The sequence below is a fragment of the Capsella rubella genome, unplaced genomic scaffold, assembly GCF_000375325.1.
Source record: "Capsella rubella cultivar Monte Gargano unplaced genomic scaffold, Caprub1_0 scaffold_1, whole genome shotgun sequence".
Classification (NCBI taxonomy): Eukaryota; Viridiplantae; Streptophyta; class Magnoliopsida; order Brassicales; family Brassicaceae; genus Capsella; species Capsella rubella.
In genome coordinates this window covers 2,282,446-2,300,024 of record NW_006238923.1, presented here as the reverse complement: position 1 = coordinate 2,300,024, position 17,579 = coordinate 2,282,446, and the positions used below count along the sequence as shown (strand labels likewise).

At 40.4% G+C, this 17,579-nt stretch overlaps 6 protein-coding genes across 6 annotated transcripts; 3 read left to right on the top strand and 3 right to left on the bottom strand.

The window, feature by feature from the left end:
* Window positions 1–389: 389 nt before the first annotated feature.
* LOC17900566 (UDP-glycosyltransferase 71C3) lies at window positions 390–2,135 on the top strand. Its single transcript, XM_006307336.2, has one exon. It carries the CDS (start codon window positions 517–519, stop codon window positions 1,945–1,947), a length of 1,431 nt encoding a protein of 476 aa, XP_006307398.1. The 5' UTR covers window positions 390–516; the 3' UTR covers window positions 1,948–2,135.
* LOC17900866 (UDP-glycosyltransferase 71C4) lies at window positions 2,042–4,079 on the bottom strand. Its single transcript, XM_006307339.2, has one exon. It carries the CDS (start codon window positions 3,874–3,876, stop codon window positions 2,446–2,448), a length of 1,431 nt encoding a protein of 476 aa, XP_006307401.1. The 5' UTR covers window positions 3,877–4,079; the 3' UTR covers window positions 2,042–2,445.
* Window positions 4,080–4,549: 470 nt separating this feature from the next.
* On the bottom strand, window positions 4,550–6,005 carry LOC17899939 (UDP-glycosyltransferase 71C5). The gene is given in 1 exon segment (XM_023777079.1): window positions 4,550–6,005. A coding segment is annotated over 1 exon segment (1,440 nt). The 3' UTR covers window positions 4,550–4,565.
* Window positions 6,006–7,153: 1,148 nt separating this feature from the next.
* LOC17899115 (non-specific phospholipase C1) lies at window positions 7,154–9,887 on the top strand. The gene is made up of 3 exons (XM_006307164.2): window positions 7,154–8,410; window positions 8,679–8,855; window positions 9,257–9,887. Exons 1-3 carry the CDS (start codon window positions 7,321–7,323, stop codon window positions 9,580–9,582), a joined length of 1,593 nt encoding a protein of 530 aa, XP_006307226.1. The 5' UTR covers window positions 7,154–7,320; the 3' UTR covers window positions 9,583–9,887.
* Window positions 9,888–10,482: 595 nt separating this feature from the next.
* On the top strand, window positions 10,483–13,130 carry LOC17899252 (O-glucosyltransferase rumi). Its single transcript, XM_006307214.2, has 7 exons — window positions 10,483–10,797; window positions 11,140–11,378; window positions 11,502–11,852; window positions 11,936–12,125; window positions 12,198–12,262; window positions 12,357–12,567; window positions 12,649–13,130. The coding sequence occupies exons 1-7, from the start codon at window positions 10,678–10,680 to the stop codon at window positions 13,000–13,002; spliced, it is 1,530 nt and encodes a 509-aa protein (XP_006307276.1). The 5' UTR covers window positions 10,483–10,677; the 3' UTR covers window positions 13,003–13,130.
* On the bottom strand, window positions 13,081–14,856 carry LOC17896840. The gene is made up of 5 exons (XM_023789936.1): window positions 14,676–14,856; window positions 14,247–14,587; window positions 13,851–13,937; window positions 13,706–13,765; window positions 13,081–13,598 (listed from the first exon to the last, which is right to left on the bottom strand). Exons 1-5 carry the CDS (start codon window positions 14,776–14,778, stop codon window positions 13,407–13,409), a joined length of 783 nt encoding a protein of 260 aa, XP_023645704.1. The 5' UTR covers window positions 14,779–14,856; the 3' UTR covers window positions 13,081–13,406.
* Window positions 14,857–17,579: the final 2,723 nt, after the last annotated feature.

The following is a 17,579-nucleotide window of genomic DNA, read 5'->3' as shown; positions in this document are numbered from 1 at the left end:
CATACACTAATACTTTTTGTTATTGTCTGGGGAAGGTGTGTGATACCATCTCCATTGAAGAGTTGTTAACATAAGTTGCTTATCTTAGAGAGAGAAAAAATATATAAAAAAAATTATGTGAGTTGCTTATATTGTATAAAATCTACCTTCAAAAGTGCTTAAACATGAGATTTAAGGAACTTTTGAAATGTTTTTTTGACTATTTAAGCAATCCATCAAATTAAATAATAATATTTGTATAATTTTAGTGATAAGCACTTCATGTTAAACAACTATGGTTGGAGATGCTCTGAGCTTGTGAGGAGGCTTCATTTGACCAGTCGATCTTAAACCACTAAACCAGTCAAATCTCTAACAGATGTCGCTAAAGGTCTGAGTATAGCGTTAAACCTCGTGAGTGTGGTGTGAATAGTAAAATCCGAGAGTGTTTATATATGTGCTTCACTGCTTCTAGTAGAGAGCACCATAAAGAATATTAAAAAAAAAAAAACATTAAACACATAGGTAGAGAGAAAGATGAAAGCAGAAGCAGAAATCATCTTTGTTACACATCCGACCCCTGGTCACCTTCTTGTCTCCATTGAATTCGCAAAGTCTCTCATCAAACGAGATGATCGCATTCACACCATCACCATCATCCACTGGACAGTACCTCTGGCTCCCCAAGCTCACCTTTTTGCTAAATCTCTCGTTGCTTCACAGCCTCGAATCCGTCTCCTTGCTCTGCCTGACATTCCAAACCCTCCACCACTGGAGCTCTTCTTTAAAGCTCCCGAGGCTTATATTCTAGACTTCACCAAGAAAACTGTTCCTTTTGTTAGAGACGCCCTCTCCACTCTGGTTTCTTCCCGTGATGGATCCAGTTCGGTTCGTGTCGCCGGTTTGGTTATCGATTTCTTCTGTGTCCCCTTGATCGAAGTGGCAAACGAGTTTAAACTTCCTTCTTACATTTTCCAAACGTGTAACGCTGGTTTTATGTGTATGATGAAGTACCTCCCTGAGAGACATCGCATTATCTCTTCCGAGTTTGATTTAAGCTCCGGCGACGAAGAGCACTCAATTCCCGGTTACGTCTCCTCCGTGCCAACTAAGGTTTTGCCTTCAGGTCAATTCGTGAGAGAGTCCTACGAGGCTTGGGTAGAGATTGCGGAGAAGTTCCCTGGAGCCAAGGCCATTTTGGTCAACTCCTTCTCAGCTCTTGAGCATAACGCTTTGGCTTACTTTGCTCGTCGTCCTGACAACTATCCTCCGGTTTATCCGGTCGGACCGGTTCTTAGTTTAGAGGATCGCCCCTCTCCGAATATGGACCCATCGGACCGTGACCGGGTCATGAAATGGCTCGAGGACCAGCCGGAGTCGTCAGTTGTGTTCATCTGCTTCGGGAGCTTAGGAATCCACAGCAAGCCGCAGATCGAGGAGATAGCTCGAGCGATAGAGCTTGCCGGCCATAGGTTTCTCTGGTCCATCCGCACAAATCCGACGGAGAAAGCGAGTCCGTACGATCTGTTGCCAGAGGGTTTTCTAGATCGGACGGTGAGTAAGGGACTGGTGTGCGATTGGGCACCACAGGTGGAAGTGCTGGCTCACAAGGCGATCGGAGGGTTTGTGTCACACTGTGGTTGGAACTCGCTTCTAGAGAGCTTGTGGTTCGGAGTTCCGATCGTCACGTGGCCAATGTACGCCGAGCAACAGCTAAACGCCTTCACTATGGTTAAGGAGTTAGGGTTAGCCGTTGAGCTGCGTTTAGATTACGTCTCTGCTCACGGAGAGATAGTCAAAGCTAAGGAGATCGCGGGAGCCATACAAGCTCTGATGGACGGTGAGGATACGCCGAGGAAAAAAGTGAAGGAGATGGCGGAGTCCGCGAGGAAAGCTTTGATGGACGGTGGATCTTCGTTTGTTGCGGTTAAACAATTCCTCGACGAGTTGATTGGCGGAGATGTTTAGTTCTATTGTAAACGTCGTTGTTGTGGCATTGGGATTAGTGTTTCGTGTGTGTGTGTGTTTGTGCAGTGTGCACCAGCTAGTGATCAGTGTGTTGTTTTTTTTTTTTTTTTTGTGTGTGTATGTATGTGCAGTGTGCACCACCTGGTGATCAGTGTTATCTTAATACAATCGTTTTCTAGATTAAATAATTAACTCAAATTGAAGCAATTCCAAAACTGGATTTAAGCATTTGTATTTTGAGTTTTGGGTGATATGGAACGAGAGAACTGTAGCTAAATTCAATTAACGAGTACAACGTTTTTTATGTATGTAACTTTACTATTCGATTAATCCATAAACTTAAGATACCATAAAGATTGCCACCGTTTTTGCTTTGGAGCACAATACTTCATTTTACACATAAGTTTAATTAGTGAAAATAAACGTATTTAATAATGTTCTCCTGGTTCAGTTCAGAGAAAAATAACTGAGCGTGTGCACTCACGGCCTCCCCTTGTATTAGCATGAATCATCATCCAACAATTCGCCAATGAATCGAATCGTCGCCAAAGACGAAGATCCTCCGTCCATCAAAGCCTTCCTCGCCGCATCAGCCACCTCCTTCACCTTCTTTCTCTTTTCATCCCCACCGTCCATCAAAGATCGGACGGCTCTCGCAATCTCATCACAAGTAACCAAATCCCCACGACCCGACACGTAATCCATCCGTAAATCCACCGCGATCCCTAGCTCCTTCACCAACGTGAACGCGTTAAGCTGTTGCTCAGCGTACATAGGCCACGTGGCGACAGGAACGCCGAACCACAAGCTCTCAAGCGTGGAGTTCCAACCACAGTGAGACACGAATCCTCCTATTGCTTTATGGGCCAATATTTCCACTTGAGGGGCCCAACCACATACCAACCCCTGGCCTGCTACTCGGCCCATGAACCCATCCGGTAACACATCGTCAGGGTCCGTCTCCACGACGCTGCTTGTTCGAATTGACCATAGAAATCTGCAGCCGACGAGTTCGAGCGCTCGAGCTATCTCCTTCACTTGTGGCTCATCAACGGTTCCCTTGCTCCCAAAGCAGAGGAACACCACCGATGACTCTGGCTGATCCTCGAGCCATCTCACTATCCGATCCCGATCTGCCGCTTCCTCCTTTGGACTCGCTCGATCCTTCAAGCTGAGAATCGGTCCGACTGGGTACACCGGAGGGAACTTCGTCAGGTGAGAGAAGTAGTCAAACGGGTGAGGCTCAAGCTCCGCAAACGAATTTACCAAAATACCCTTTGCATCGGCGAATCTCGGCGCTAGCTCGACGTAAGCCTCGTAAGCTTCTCGAATGAACAAACCAGGCGGCATGAACTTGGTGGGAATAGCGTTAACGAATCCGGGAACCGTCAAATCCTCGTCGCCGGAGCTCAAATCGAACTCAGATGCGATTTTCCGATGGCGATCCGGAAGATATTTCATCATGCCCAAGTATCTAGCGTTACAAGTGAGATATATGTAAGAAGGGAGATTAAGCTCGTTGCCAACATCATTTATCAACGAGTTGCAGAAGAAATCGAGAATCAAACCGGCGACACGAACCGAATCTGAACCTTTACGGATGATGGTAGAAACGGTGTCTTTAATGAGAGGAGTATTTTGCTTGATGAGCTTTACAATGTAAGCTTCGGGAGCTCTTTGGTAGAGATCGAATGGAGGAGGATCGTGGAGAGAGGGAAGATCGTGGAGGCGGATTTTGGGCTGTGAAGCGATGAGAGATCTGGCGAAGACGGAGGCGTGAGGGGAAGAGGGTGAAGACAAGTTGAGGATGGTGATGGTGTGGATCCGATGGTCGAGATTGATGAGACGCTTGGCGAATTCAATATGGACGAGAAGGTGGCCTGTGGATGGAACTGGAATGAAGATCAGCTCTGTTTTCTTCTTCACCATCTCTCTCTCTCTTTTCTTCTTCTTCGGGTTGAGGATTTGTGTTTGGTTGAATGAGAAGCACACAACAAATGAGGAAGCTTGTTAAGGATGTGTCAGTATTGTCGTGTGAGTCTGTGATACACCAATTGTGTCATGTGTGTAATTCCTTGTCAAAATAATATTTTCTAAATTCCATCACAAAAATAATATATTTTATAGAAAATATGAAAAGAAAAATATTGGTTATCCTTGTCATACCAAATATAAAATTATTATTAACCTTTTACCAAAAAAATAATAATAATAATAAATTATGCATGTTGTACTTGTACCACACCGACAAAATAATAAAAGATGGATATATTCAAGAACTAAAAATGTACATCGTACTATGAAAAAAACTAAATAGGTGTGTTGAAATTGACATTTGCGTAAATAGTAATTCTAATTAGACAATATTGACATTTGCGAAAATAGTAATAGACAATGTTTTAGTGGACGAGAAACTTGGATCGAGTAAAACTAAATAGGTGTGTCGTGTCAAGCTATTCCAGATCCACAATACATCCAGTTTAAGTGGATTTCGTATGGATAGTCTGAAGATTAAGATAGGTACCACAGAAATGTATGTGTCTTGAAGTAAACGATAAATTCATAGCATTTATTTATCGATTAATGCATAATACAACTTTGGCTCCGAGAGAGATGAATCAAAAGTGATCCCCGAGAATATCTCTGATAAAATTTCGGGTGGCCACCGTAGAAGATCCATTGTCACCAACAGCTTTCCTCGCCGCTTCTGATATCTCTTTAACCTTTTCTCTCACAAGGTTATCACCATCCATCAAAGATCGGACAGCTTTGGCTATTTCATCGGCTGACACGATCTCCGATGTGACCCTATTACCGTCGGCCACGTAATCAAGCCGTATCTCCACGGCTAAGCCCAGCTCCTTCACCATCTCGAACGCGTTCAGCTGTTGCTCAGCATACATAGGCCACGTAGCAATCGGTACGCCGTACCATAGACTCTCCAAAACAGAATTCCATCCGCAGTGAGACACGAATCCACCTGTTGCCTTGTGAGCCAAGATATCCACTTGTGGAGTCCAACCGCATACAATCCCACGGCCCATTGTTCGGTCGACGAATCCTTCTGGAAGCAGCTCGTAAGGATCACCTTCTCCCGCCATGTTCGTACGGATCGCCCAGATGAACCTGAACCCGACGAGCTCAAGCGCGTGTGCAATCTCTGTTATTTGAGGTGCAGGGAAGACTCCCATGCTCCCAAAACACAAGAACAAAACCGACGAGTCCGGTTGCTCATCAAGCCACTTGATCATCTCTTCGTATTGGGCCGAAGCGAGACCCGGATTTGTACGGCCTGTTAAGTTAAGAACCGGCCCAACAGAATACACGTGTGGGTAATCTCGGCCTCGAGAAAAATGTTCAGCAGCGTAAGGCTCGACGTCAGTAAAAGAATTGACTAAAATACCCTTAGCTTCATGCAACCGAGCGCCAATTTTGACCAGAGAACCGTAAGAGAGTTTATCGAACACACCAGGCGGCAGAACCTTGGCGGGAACACGGTTCACGAACGCAGGAATCTGTAACTCTTCATTACCGGAGGAGCTTTAATGGAACTCCGACGGAGTTAAACGATGTCGTTCGGGGAGATACTTAAGAACCCCTAAGAAACCGAAGTTTGAAGTCATGAAGATATACGAAGGAAGGTTCAGCTCACGGCCGATATCTATCAAACCAACGCAGAAGAAATCAAGAATCAAACCGGCGACATGAGTATCTCCGGAAGATGATCGAGATGAGATTAAATCGTGGATGGTTTTTGTGAGAGTTGGTTTGTTTTTATCGACGAAATCGAGGATGTATGTCTCAGAGGAAGTGTCGAGAAGCTTGAGAGGAGGTGGATCATGAATCTCCGGGAGGCTGATGAGTCGGATTCTAGGCTCGGTGGCTGTGAGAGACGAAAGGGAAGCGTCGGCGTAAGGAGCATATGGCAGATTCATGGAGAGGATTGTAATCATGGAGATCCGGCGGTCAAGATTGAGCAGACGTTTTCCAAACTCGATCGTAGACAAAAGGTGACCTGTCTCCGGTAGAGGAATGAATATTAGCTCTGCTTTCTTCATCTCTATACTTCTTTTTCTTCTAATTTAATGGTTTTTCTATTGAAGAAAATGAAACGCTTGTTTCTTGCAATGTAATATACATATATGATATGGTAGTGGATTCCGATGTGATAACGTAGAAACAAACAAGAAAGATATAAATAACTCTGAAAGAAACAAGAAAGATATAATAACTCTTAACTAAGCTTAACGTACTGTCAAAACTTGACTCAAATTATACAGTTTGTAGTTAGCTTTGTAATTTAAATATATTTTTGGATCAAAAGCTTTAGTCGTTTTGAGCATGCAAAAGTGGAACAATGATTTTAGTTAGTGTATAAGTACAATATACTAGTTGGGTTAGTTTACTCGACCAATTCTATAATTCTTACTCGCAGGCACTCAAATATGTCATGTGTATATATGATGCGTAAAATAGTCCAACATGATGATGACTGATGATAACAATTAAGGAGAATCTGTGACTTGGAATCAAATTCAAGTGAAGAAACCGAGATTTGTTTCCTCTCCATTTCTATTTTTGTGCCAACAAAAGTGGGCTTTTATTAGTTCATTAGCAAAAATTTAACTAACTAGGAAGTAAACACACTCTTGGTTGATTTTCCTTTTCAACGAGAATAAATAGAAAGTTGCAGGATTGACTGCTAGTGAGAAAGATATGCATGAATTAGTTTAGCAGAGAGAGTAGTACTATTAAACGATCGTATTTTCTTGAGTTTGATAGATTATTAAGGCGTCAAAGATTAGCAAAAGAATCACTTGATAAAATTGCAAAATATGTGAAATTACTTAACTAAATGATGCTTCTAAACAGGCCAAATCCATGTTAACACACTAGGAATAAACTAACACTTATTCATCAAGGTTTGCAAATATTGACTGCAATTATTACTTTTTTTAATCGCTAAATAAAACAAAAACCAAAAAATAATCTTAGTTGATATAACAATTTGCTTCTTTGACTTATCTTAAACCAAAGTCAAAACCTAGTTTATGATTTTTTTTTGGTTTGAAAGGGCAAGTTTAAATCCAAAAGGGAATTTTCTCGGCTTTAAGACATCATTATTGGTGGGATCTTAGAGGTTAAGATCCCCCGGTTTTTGCAAAGGAAAGATGTAGGATCTAAGATCCCACCAATAATGATGGTCTTATCGCTCTTAAATCTTCTTCTATGGTATCGCCATTGTTAACCTTCAAGTATATACCTTTTTCTCCTCTCTCAACACCGTTTCTCTCATAAACCCTAAAAACCTCCGCCGAATTTTACCAGTCTCCACCGGGCATCGGCCTTTTCCGGGTCTGGGTCACCGGAAATATGGCTTTCCGACGAGAATCTGCCGCTGTTATTCTCTTCTGCTACTTACTAATTTCATCTCAATCTCTCGAGTTCCGTAAACCCCACAAGATCGAAGGACCAATCAAGACCATAGTCGTTGTAGTCATGGAGAATCGCTCCTTCGATCACATCCTTGGTTGGCTCAAATCGACCCGACCCGAAATCGACGGACTAACGGGTCAAGAATCGAACCCACTCAACGTCTCCGATCCAAACTCCAAGAAGGTTTTCGTCTCCGACGACGCCGTCTTCGTAGACATGGATCCGGGTCATTCGTTCCAAGCGATCCGAGAGCAGATCTTCGGGTCCAACGATACATCGGGGGACCCGAAAATGAACGGATTCGCACAGCAATCGGAGAGCATGGAGCCTGGGATGGCTAAAAACGTGATGAGCGGATTCAAACCCGAAGTTTTACCTGTTTACACCGAGTTAGCGAACGAGTTCGGTGTGTTCGATCGATGGTTCGCTTCTGTACCGACTTCGACTCAGCCGAATCGGTTCTACGTTCACTCAGCTACTTCTCATGGTTGCTCAAGCAATGTGAAGAAAGATCTCGTTAGAGGGTTCCCTCAAAAAACGATCTTTGATTCGTTAGACGAGAACGGACTCAGCTTTGGGATTTATTACCAAAACATTCCAGCTACCTTCTTCTTCAAATCCCTTCGTAGGATTAAGCATTTGGTCAAGTTCCACAGCTATGCGCTTAAATTCAAGCTCCATGCGAAGCTCGGGAAGCTTCCTAACTATTCCGTTGTGGAGCAGAGATATTTCGATATCGATCTTTTTCCGGCGAACGATGATCATCCGTCGCATGACGTGGCGGTGGGTCAACGGTTTGTTAAGGAAGTCTATGAGACGTTACGGAGCAGTCCACAGTGGAAAGAGATGGCTTTGCTCATTACTTATGACGAACACGGTGGGTTTTATGACCATGTTCCCACCCCCGTTAAAGGTGTCCCTAACCCTGATGGAATCATTGGACCTGACCCGTTTTATTTTGGGTTTGATCGATTGGGCGTTCGGGTCCCTACCTTTCTCATCTCTCCCTGGATCGACAAGGGCACTGGTATGTCATTTGTTCATTGCTCAGGTTCTGCTTTGATGTAGATATTTTGAGATTGCAAAATTTCAAATTCAGCTTGATGTTTGAATTGGTATAATTTGACTTGAACTAATTTTAGTGACAGTACATTGTTCATGTTAATCACATTAGTTTTAATTCTCATTTCTTTACTTGAACCTGCTTTGCCTCATTATAATATCTATATGCGTTACTTCAAGGACTTGTCTTTGTGATTTTGATAAGACTAGTTTCGGTTTTGTTTTCATTGCAGTGATACATGAACCTGATGGTCCAACACCACATTCACAGTATGAGCATTCTTCTATACCCGCAACCGTGAAGAAACTCTTCAACCTAAAGTCGCACTTCCTCACTAAGAGAGATGCATGGGCTGGTACATTTGAGAATTACTTCCGTATCCGAGATTCTCCTCGTCAAGATTGTCCAGGTCTGTGTTCATTCTCTACCTGATTTCTCAGTCCATTATACATGATCTAAGTTTTTTCTTGCGCTGAAGCCTTACATTAAGTAATAACCAAAATAAGGGTCATTATTACAAATGTGTAAAGTTGTGATTTATTGTTAAATTTATATGTCATATATATCTATGCGTGGTTGAAGTATTTTTAGACAGTTGTAGTTGGTTGACTATGATACTGGTTGAAAGATACGCCTTGTATGTTGAAAATACAAGTGAGAACTATTGGTGATGTAACTTAGTAGGTATATTAGTGTTAGTTCATGTCAAGGAAATTAGAACTTGCTTTTGATACCGAAACAAGAATGTTGGACAAATACTTATCCATCAGATCAGTTTCATCAATTTCTGACCTTTATGACATCCAACAGAGAAACTACCGGAAGTGAAACAATCGCTGAGGCCATGGGGAGCAAGAGAAAACTCAAAGCTCTCAGAATTCCAGGTGGAGCTGATCCAACTCGCTTCCCAACTCGTTGGAGACCATCTTCTAAACTCATATCCAGACATTGGGAAGAACATGACAGTAAGTGAAGGCAACAAGTACGCAGAGGACGCTGTTGAGAAGTTTTTGGAAGCTGGAATGGCTGCATTGGAAGCAGGAGCAGACGAAAACACTATAGTCACTATGAGGCCGTCTCTGACAACCAGGGCCAGTTCCAGTGAAGGGACCAACAAGTATATTGGAAGCTACTGAAATCTGTAATTAAAGAAATGGGTCATATGCTATGTAAATGTATGTGGCCTTCTCATGTAGCCAGCCACTTTACTTAGATGCATATATATGATATGGAAAAAGTATATACGTAGCAAAGAATATGGCCACGTAATGTAGTACAATTGCTACCATTGTTGCCTTCATCTCCCTGTTTGGGATGAATGGAGGCTTCTTCTTGTGATACTAATATGGTAATATGTATCCTTATGCAAAAAAAAAAAATAGATAAAAGAACGTACAGACTTAAGTTTTGTAAACTAAAATATATACGATTGTAATTGTAAGATGAATATTCACAGACAAAAGTATGTTTTTGCATTAACTAAGATAATTGAAATGTAAGTATATTAGATATATCTTTCTTAAACCTTAAATGTAAATGTTTTAGTAATATTGTAATATGTATTGATACTAATATCTTTCTTCTCCTTCACCGAATTTGTATGTTTCTGCAGATCAGTCAACCAAATATCAAGATGAATATTCACAGACAACAGTATGTTTCTGCATTAACTCCAGGGCTAAGACACTTCCATCATGTAAGAGACATGTTTTTACAGAGACATAATTCACTTACCAAACTCCATATCTAATCCCATAGCGTCATGTAATTTGTGCTCTTTACACACCACGACCTCTGTTTTCGCGAAGAACAAACAAAAGTCTACTCTTTTCCTAAAACTCTTCAAACTAATAAATGAATCTAAAAGAAACAAGTCGACAAGGCCATGTGGATGAACTTTTTATTTAAGAATAAGAAGATTTTATATCCTCTGTGATATGGGTAAAGATAAGTAATAAATTCTTTTAAATTTTTTGTGAAAGATTTTTTAAATTAAAAAGAAAAGAAATAAAATCGTAGAATTAAAATAGAAACAAATTTGAAATAAAGAGAAAAGTGAAACTCCGCATCAAGCGGCGCACTGTATATCGAAATAATTCCAGAGAATATTTCTTTGAGAGGCCATTAAACTTGAAAAAACCAAAAACAAAAAGAAAAGAAAAAAGATGAAAGGAAAGTAGAGAGAAAAAAAAAAAAAAGTTTTGCAGAAGGAAGAAAAAGAAGAGAAAAAAATGGGTCTTCGTCTACGTCTCCGTCTTCCTCACAAAAGCTCTCCTCGTACACCTTCATATCTCCTTCTATGTGTTCTTGCTCTCTCCTTCTTCTCCTTCACCGCTCTTCTTCTCTACAAGGTCTCTCTTCTTTCTGCAATTCGATATTTAAACTCTGCAGATACTTTCCTAATTCACGTATTTGGATCTGACATATTCATAGAATTTTTTGCATCTGTCCTTGGGGAATGATTTGGTTGAGTGAGTAATTTAATTTGTCAGAATGGTGGCAGACTCCTCTGTGACATTGATACAGATACTGGAAAAGGAAAATTTATGTTAAAATTGTTTTCTCCGTGACGGATGGATCTTATGATGAAATATTTATTTAGCTTTTATTGCTCTGCGATCTAAAGAAGAAACACGTGTGATTATTTTTTTAAAATGATAATATTTTTCTCATTGGGTAATTTCGTCGAACAGGTGGACGACTTTGTAGCTCAGACTAAAACTCTAGCCGGACACAACTTGGAACCAACGCCGTGGCACATCTTCCCTCGCAAATCTTTCAGCGAAGCTACGAGACATTCTCAGGCTTACCGGATCCTCCAGTGCTCCTACTTCTCATGTCCCTACAAAGCCGTCGTTCAACCAAAGGGTCTCCTGTCGGATTCCGGGTCTGGTCGTCGAACCCATCAACCGCAGTGCCCTGACTTCTTCAGGTTAGTCTTAACGAACCAATTTCATCGATTACTTTGGAATGGGGTTTTTTCTTTACATTACTCAGAAAGGATCGAAATTTTTAGTTATTTTTGGTTGATATCATTGATTTGGTGAAAAGCCAGGTGGATTCACCGGGACTTAGAGCCATGGGCAGAGACTGGGGTGACTAAAGAGCACGTGAAGAGGGCCAAAGCAAATGCTGCGTTTCGAGTTGTGATACTGTCGGGAAAACTATACGTGGATCTCTACTACGCGTGTGTGCAGAGCAGAATGATGTTCACCATTTGGGGGATTCTGCAACTGCTCAACAAGTATCCAGGGATGGTTCCTGATGTCGATATGATGTTTGATTGCATGGACAAACCCATCATCAACCGGACCGAGCACCAGTCGTTTCCAGCTCCCCTTTTTCGATATTGCACCAATGAAGCTCATTTGGACATTCCTTTTCCGGATTGGTCCTTCTGGGGCTGGTACACATATCATCTATTTTCTGTTGACCCATAAGTTGTTACTTTACTCAAGCGCTTGCCTGAATCTGAGTGTTGTGATGAAGGTCGGAGACAAATCTAAGGCCGTGGGAAGAAGAGTTTGGGGATATAAAGCAAGGGTCTAGAAAACGTAGCTGGGACAGCAAGCAACCTAGAGCTTACTGGAAAGGCAATCCGGATGTTGTATCGCCTGTAAGATTGGAGCTCATGAAATGCAACCATTCAAGGTTATGGGGAGCACAAATTATGCGCCAGGTTCGCTTTGCTTACAGACCTAATTTATAGTTTAACCTGATGGGAGTTGTGCTGATTGTGTTTTAAATACAGGACTGGGCAGAAGAAGCAAAAGGTGGGTTTGAACAATCCAAGCTCTCCAACCAATGCAATCACCGGTAAGTACTAAGAGAAACCCCAAGTTATGCATGTATATGACTGGAGGATATGAGAAGGATCTAATATGGTTGGAATTCATTGTCTCACTATTAGGTACAAAATATATGCAGAGGGTTACGCTTGGTCAGTTTCCCTAAAGTATATCCTATCATGTGGTTCCATGACACTCATAATCTCACCTGAGTACGAAGATTTCTTCAGCAGAGGCCTCCTTCCCAAGGAAAACTACTGGCCTGTCTCTCCCACTGATCTATGTCGGTCTATCAAACATGCTGTTGACTGGGGCAATGCCAACCCCTCTGATGTAATTTATTCCACATATCTCGTCGAATTATCGATTTTATCTGATACCCAGTCATGTTCCTAAGGTGTTTCCCTTTTACAGGCTGAAAAAATAGGAAAAAGAGGACAAGGATATATGGAAAGCATTAGCATGAACCGGGTTTATGACTACATGTTTCATCTCATCACTGAGTACTCAAAGCTTCAGAAGTTCAAACCAGAGAAGCCGGCTTCGGCTAATGAAGTCTGTGCAGGATCGTTGCTTTGCTTCGCAGAACAAAAAGAGCGGGAACTACTTGAAAGATCCAGAGTCGTTGCACCTTCTGTGGATCAACAATGTAAACTTCCAGATGCAGATAGGAATAGGCTTGAGAGGTTGATCCAACAGAAGAAGAAAACTATTGAAAATGTTAGATACATGGAGATGAATAGAAGAACAGAGAGGGGTTCCAGATGAGTTTATTTTTCTGTGTATCCTTTCTTTAATTTTTTTTTTGACATACGTGTGTTTATCAGCTGTAGCACGAGATGGCAATTGATTACGACTTGATTAATAGAATAAAGAAACCGTAATCTTACAAGTTACATGGTGTGATTTATTCAACACGAGATAAATAATCAGTCTAATTCAGATCTTCAAAAGTAACAAACTAGAGGTATAAGATACACATCCTAATCCTTTAGTATGGGGAGGAACTCAAATGTGATATTGGAAGTTGGAGCAATGTGAGAACTGAAGAGCAGGTATTACACTAACCATGAAATCAGCTTCCGGCCAATCACGTATTCTCAACTTGGTAAAAACGGATTATTCCATATATTGACCAAAACCACCGGAAATGAAAACCCAGTCCTTTGGATTCAAGCATTTCCCTCGTCAAACTCATCATCATCATCAAGCACTTCATACTCGAAATCTTGGTCTCTGTTCTCCATGGTTTTCCCAAATTGAAATGCCTTGGTACCCATTGTAGTGAAAGGCATCAGCCCAAATGCACGGGCTGTTTTGATCTCTCTAGCAATCTTCCTTTGTGCCTTTGCGCTAATGCCAGTCTGTGCAAGAGATAAAGAAGAGAGGGTTTCATCATGTGGACTAGCAAAACCTCCTTACCTATCATATAAACCAAAGCTAGACTAAAACGAGAAACATCCAATCTGACCTGCTTCCTCTTAATAATGATCCCAGCTTCTGTTATAAAATTTGCAAGGAACCTAACATTCTGTCCAACAAAACATATTGCATAGGTGAGCACTAAAAGAGCCATAAAGCACATGCTAGACTACTTATGAACAAATTACACTCACCCTGAAATCAGCATTCTTCAGCACTTCCTCTGTAGTTACCTCAGATTTGTTATTGTTTAGTCTAGGATTTTGCAACTGTTTTTGCATCTGTCATCAAACCAAAGAAAATTAGCTTAATGTAATGTCTTAATCAAAGCAAACGTTTTCTGGACTCATGAGATCCCTGCAAACCCAATGTAGAATAGAATACATTATACATGAGCTACACATTCATATACAACATGGATCCAAACCACTGAGTCAGGTAATAATACTCTGAGACACGATTGCATATTTACAGTACAAATGCAACACTAGACCAAATGAATTCCATACGGCTGCTCTAAATTGGATTCAGTAACACTTTTGAAATCAAGTAATCAACAGAGTCAATACAAGAGTTGCAAGAAACCATACCCTAGCGAAGTTATTAAGTCCCTTAGTGTTGAAATCGGGCCTAAACGAGTACTCCTTCAAGCCATCGCCTTCGTCCATATTGCAAAACAGTGCAGCTTCTTTCAATTTCCCATCAACGCCATCAGATGAAGGGTCAAAGGTCTCGTCTCTGTTCATAGAACCACCAGCTGAGTATCTCGAGCCGCCTGATCTATTGTAGCCACTGAAACCGCGCTTATCTCTCTCGGCTCTACCGAGATGCTGGAAGAAACCACTGCTTTTCTCATCGTTGCCAGTGAAATCGCCAAACATCGAATCGATATTGTCCGACGAGTCAAAAGAAGATCGATTCTTGCTTGGATCTGCTCAAGTCCGATTCGATTCCGTGGTCAGTGCAGACACAATCTGAGAATGTGACGAAAAGATGTAGAAATGTAGAATGGTGCTTACCTTCGTTAGCGTTGGTCGAGAGGCTTCTAGACACGGTGGGACGAAATGATCGAAGGAGAGTTACATCGTTAACGGAACGAATAGCGAAACGGGCGATTCTCATCTTCCACGACTTAGGGTTTTTCAAAAAAAAATTCCGATCTGAGGTTTTGGCTGGGACAGAGGAGAGCTCGCTGACACGAAGAAGACGGAAGAGAGATTACAGTTGCAGTAAAACAAAATCATGGGCTGATATAAGGCCTCTTTGTCGATTATTATATTTTTAAGGCCCATTAGTTATGTTTTCCGTAAGGCCTCGAATGGAAGCATTTAACCTGGGCCTAGGGTATATAAAAAAATCACAGCAGAGGTGACTTGCCAGTTGCCACTTGTAAATTTGCCCATGTTGCTGTCTCAGCAAAAGTTAAATATCTCAAATTCACAATAATGTACAACACAGTGTTGGGAAATAATAATTGCAATAAAGTTTGGTTTGCTTCATCGTTAGGCACATGTCGACCAAAATTTTTGGATTCGGGGCACCAAACAAACAAAAACAACCTCATTTTGATATACTTTTTCTCCTTTTAGGTTTGGTTAAACGATTTGATGAAAGTTATGACCTTTTCTATTCGCTATTTAGTTCTGACATACAAAAGAAAAAGAAAGTATGTCATCAGGGACAGAAGACCAATCAACACAGAGACCATGTTTACGTAGTTGTCATTAACTTACAGGACAAAGATATATCTCTATCTACTTAATATTTACAATCATGCTACAAAAGAAATTAAAGTGGATATCTCTATCTCAATTATTTATTAATTTTTTTAAAAAAACAAGAAATAGTAATAATAATAATAATGAAAGTTCATAATTACGGAACCGTGTCACCTCCACAACATGTTTTAGACTCTTAAACTTAGTAATAGAAAAAAAGGTGCATAATTAATCATTAATGCAATTTTTAAATTTAGTTTTATACTAGTATGGCATAAATTAAGATATAAGTCAACAATAGTGGAATTTGCAATTGTAATGGTCAAGGACAGCCGAAAAAAAGTTACCACTCGACACACAAAGTTAAATATTCAAAGAAAATCAATAAACCGGGATCATACCTTGATTTTTTTTTTTGTTTAGGCATAAGTAATCCACTAATTAGTTTCCGAAAATCTTTTCGGTAGATCATGAATAGTTTTAAAATATGATTATTAACACGATATTAGGTTGACAAAGAGAAAACGCAAATTTTCATTTTGTAGATTTAGAAATAAAAAGTGAATCAGAAGAAGTAGAACAACACATTAAATCAAGAAAAAGATCAAGAAAATGATTTTTTAATTTAAAAATGAAGAAAAAGATATGAGATGACACAAAAGTCACATCAAATATTGCATATGATTAGCTAAAGATATTGAACGACAGGTGGCAATGAGCCATAGGAATTAGATAAAGGGCCGCGTATAAGAAGATAAACAAATACAGGTTTTGGCTCTAATTATAATTTATTATATGAAAGTATACGTAAAAGTAGCTGATGTTTGTGAAAGTTTTGTTCTTTGCTTTAGAAACAAAAGAAAGAAAGGTGGAGTCAATTCAAAGACCTTTTGCCTCTCACTCTGATGTCTGATGGGAATGGGGTGGACTCGCTCGAGGATTTGCTTTAGTGGTGGGTTCGAGAGAGTTTTTGATGATGTCCATCCGAGGAGGACGGAACAATGCCCGCAAAGCCCCCATTTGGCAAAGTAAAAATCTGACGCACCCCTTTATAATCTGCTTGCCCTCTTTAAGGAGAGTATAAGTGAATTGCCCAAAATAACCTTAACGAATAAATTAAAAAAAAATTATAAACAAAAAGAAAAACAATTTTGTAAAATAATAATTTTGTTTTTCCTTTTCCCTCTCTCTTCTCTTTTATCGGCCCTCTCCCATTTTCCTCACTCTCTTTTCCTCCTCCTCCTCCTCTGTCGACTCAAATTTCCGGCGATTCCGTTTGATACGGCGTCTTTCCAAAAAAGAGTAACATTGCAACGACGAGAAGCGTGTCTTGTGAAGGCCTATTCGTTGCAGTTCTCTTTGAGTCACGATATCTTCGTTGAGATTTGTAATTGAGGTAAGTGATTGAGCTTCAAATTGAATACGAATATTGGGTGTTTGGGTATGTCCATCTTGGTTAGTATTCATGTTTAATTACTCGATTATGTAATTGCATTGGTAATTAATAGAATGTATGAATGATAAGGATTAGACTAGGGTTTTGGTAAAGATTAGGTGTTTGGGTATGTCCGTCTTGGCTAGTATTCATGTTTAATTAGTCGATTATGTATTTGCATTGGTAATTAATAGAGTGTATGATCGATAAGGATTAGATTAGGGTTTTGGAAAAGTTGCAGACGGTGAGATAATGGAACAATTGGTACAACATAAATAGTTAGGACAAATGGTACAACATATATAGTTAGGACAATTGGAACAGCAGATATAGTTAGTTCCACTGGTACAGATGGTATAACTGTGTGCGGATGTTTAATATTGATGTCTGATTTTGTTATTTATTTAGGACAAGATGAAGAGCATCCACACGAACGTTCAGTTTGAATATGGAGGGTACTATTCAGAAGAGCATGAGTGGATTTACAGTAGTTGCATGTATGCTATTGGATTTAAGTCCTCATCTTTAGAGAAGATTACTTATTCGATGTTAGTAGATGAGATTTTCAACAAGGTTGAGTTAGATGGAGCCAGGTTGAAGCTTAAAATAAGTTACAGTCTATCTAAAACTCGGAGAGAGGCATACATAGTAAATGATGCTGATGTTTTAGTATTCCTAACATCATTGGATACAGAGGGACTTAAACCAGTTTTACATGTTGAGTTATGCAATGTTTCTGAAAACAATGAGAAACTCGTTGAGGAAGTATC

Excerpts from the sequence above, each read along its gene's own strand:
- LOC17899252 (XM_006307214.2), top strand. The coding sequence starts at position 10,678 with ATGGGTCTTCGTCTACGTCTCCGTCTTCCTCACAAAAGCTCTCCTCGT. Across the intron at positions 11,379-11,501 it reads CAGTGCCCTGACTTCTTCAG|GTGGATTCACCGGGACTTAG; the intron begins GTTAGTCTTAAC and ends GTGAAAAGCCAG. Across the intron at positions 12,126-12,197 it reads GAGCACAAATTATGCGCCAG|GACTGGGCAGAAGAAGCAAA; the intron begins GTTCGCTTTGCT and ends TTTTAAATACAG.
- LOC17900566 (XM_006307336.2), top strand. The coding sequence starts at position 517 with ATGAAAGCAGAAGCAGAAATCATCTTTGTTACACATCCGACCCCTGGT.
- LOC17896840 (XM_023789936.1), bottom strand. The coding sequence starts at position 14,778 with ATGAGAATCGCCCGTTTCGCTATTCGTTCCGTTAACGATGTAACTCTC. Across the intron at positions 13,938-14,246 it reads GACTTAATAACTTCGCTAGG|ATGCAAAAACAGTTGCAAAA; the intron begins GTATGGTTTCTT and ends GTTTGATGACAG. Across the intron at positions 13,599-13,705 it reads TCATTATTAAGAGGAAGCAG|ACTGGCATTAGCGCAAAGGC; the intron begins GTCAGATTGGAT and ends TCTCTTGCACAG.
- LOC17899115 (XM_006307164.2), top strand. The coding sequence starts at position 7,321 with ATGGCTTTCCGACGAGAATCTGCCGCTGTTATTCTCTTCTGCTACTTA. Across the intron at positions 8,411-8,678 it reads CTGGATCGACAAGGGCACTG|TGATACATGAACCTGATGGT; the intron begins GTATGTCATTTG and ends TTTTCATTGCAG. Across the intron at positions 8,856-9,256 it reads TCCTCGTCAAGATTGTCCAG|AGAAACTACCGGAAGTGAAA; the intron begins GTCTGTGTTCAT and ends GACATCCAACAG.
- LOC17900866 (XM_006307339.2), bottom strand. The coding sequence starts at position 3,876 with ATGGTGAAGAAGAAAACAGAGCTGATCTTCATTCCAGTTCCATCCACA.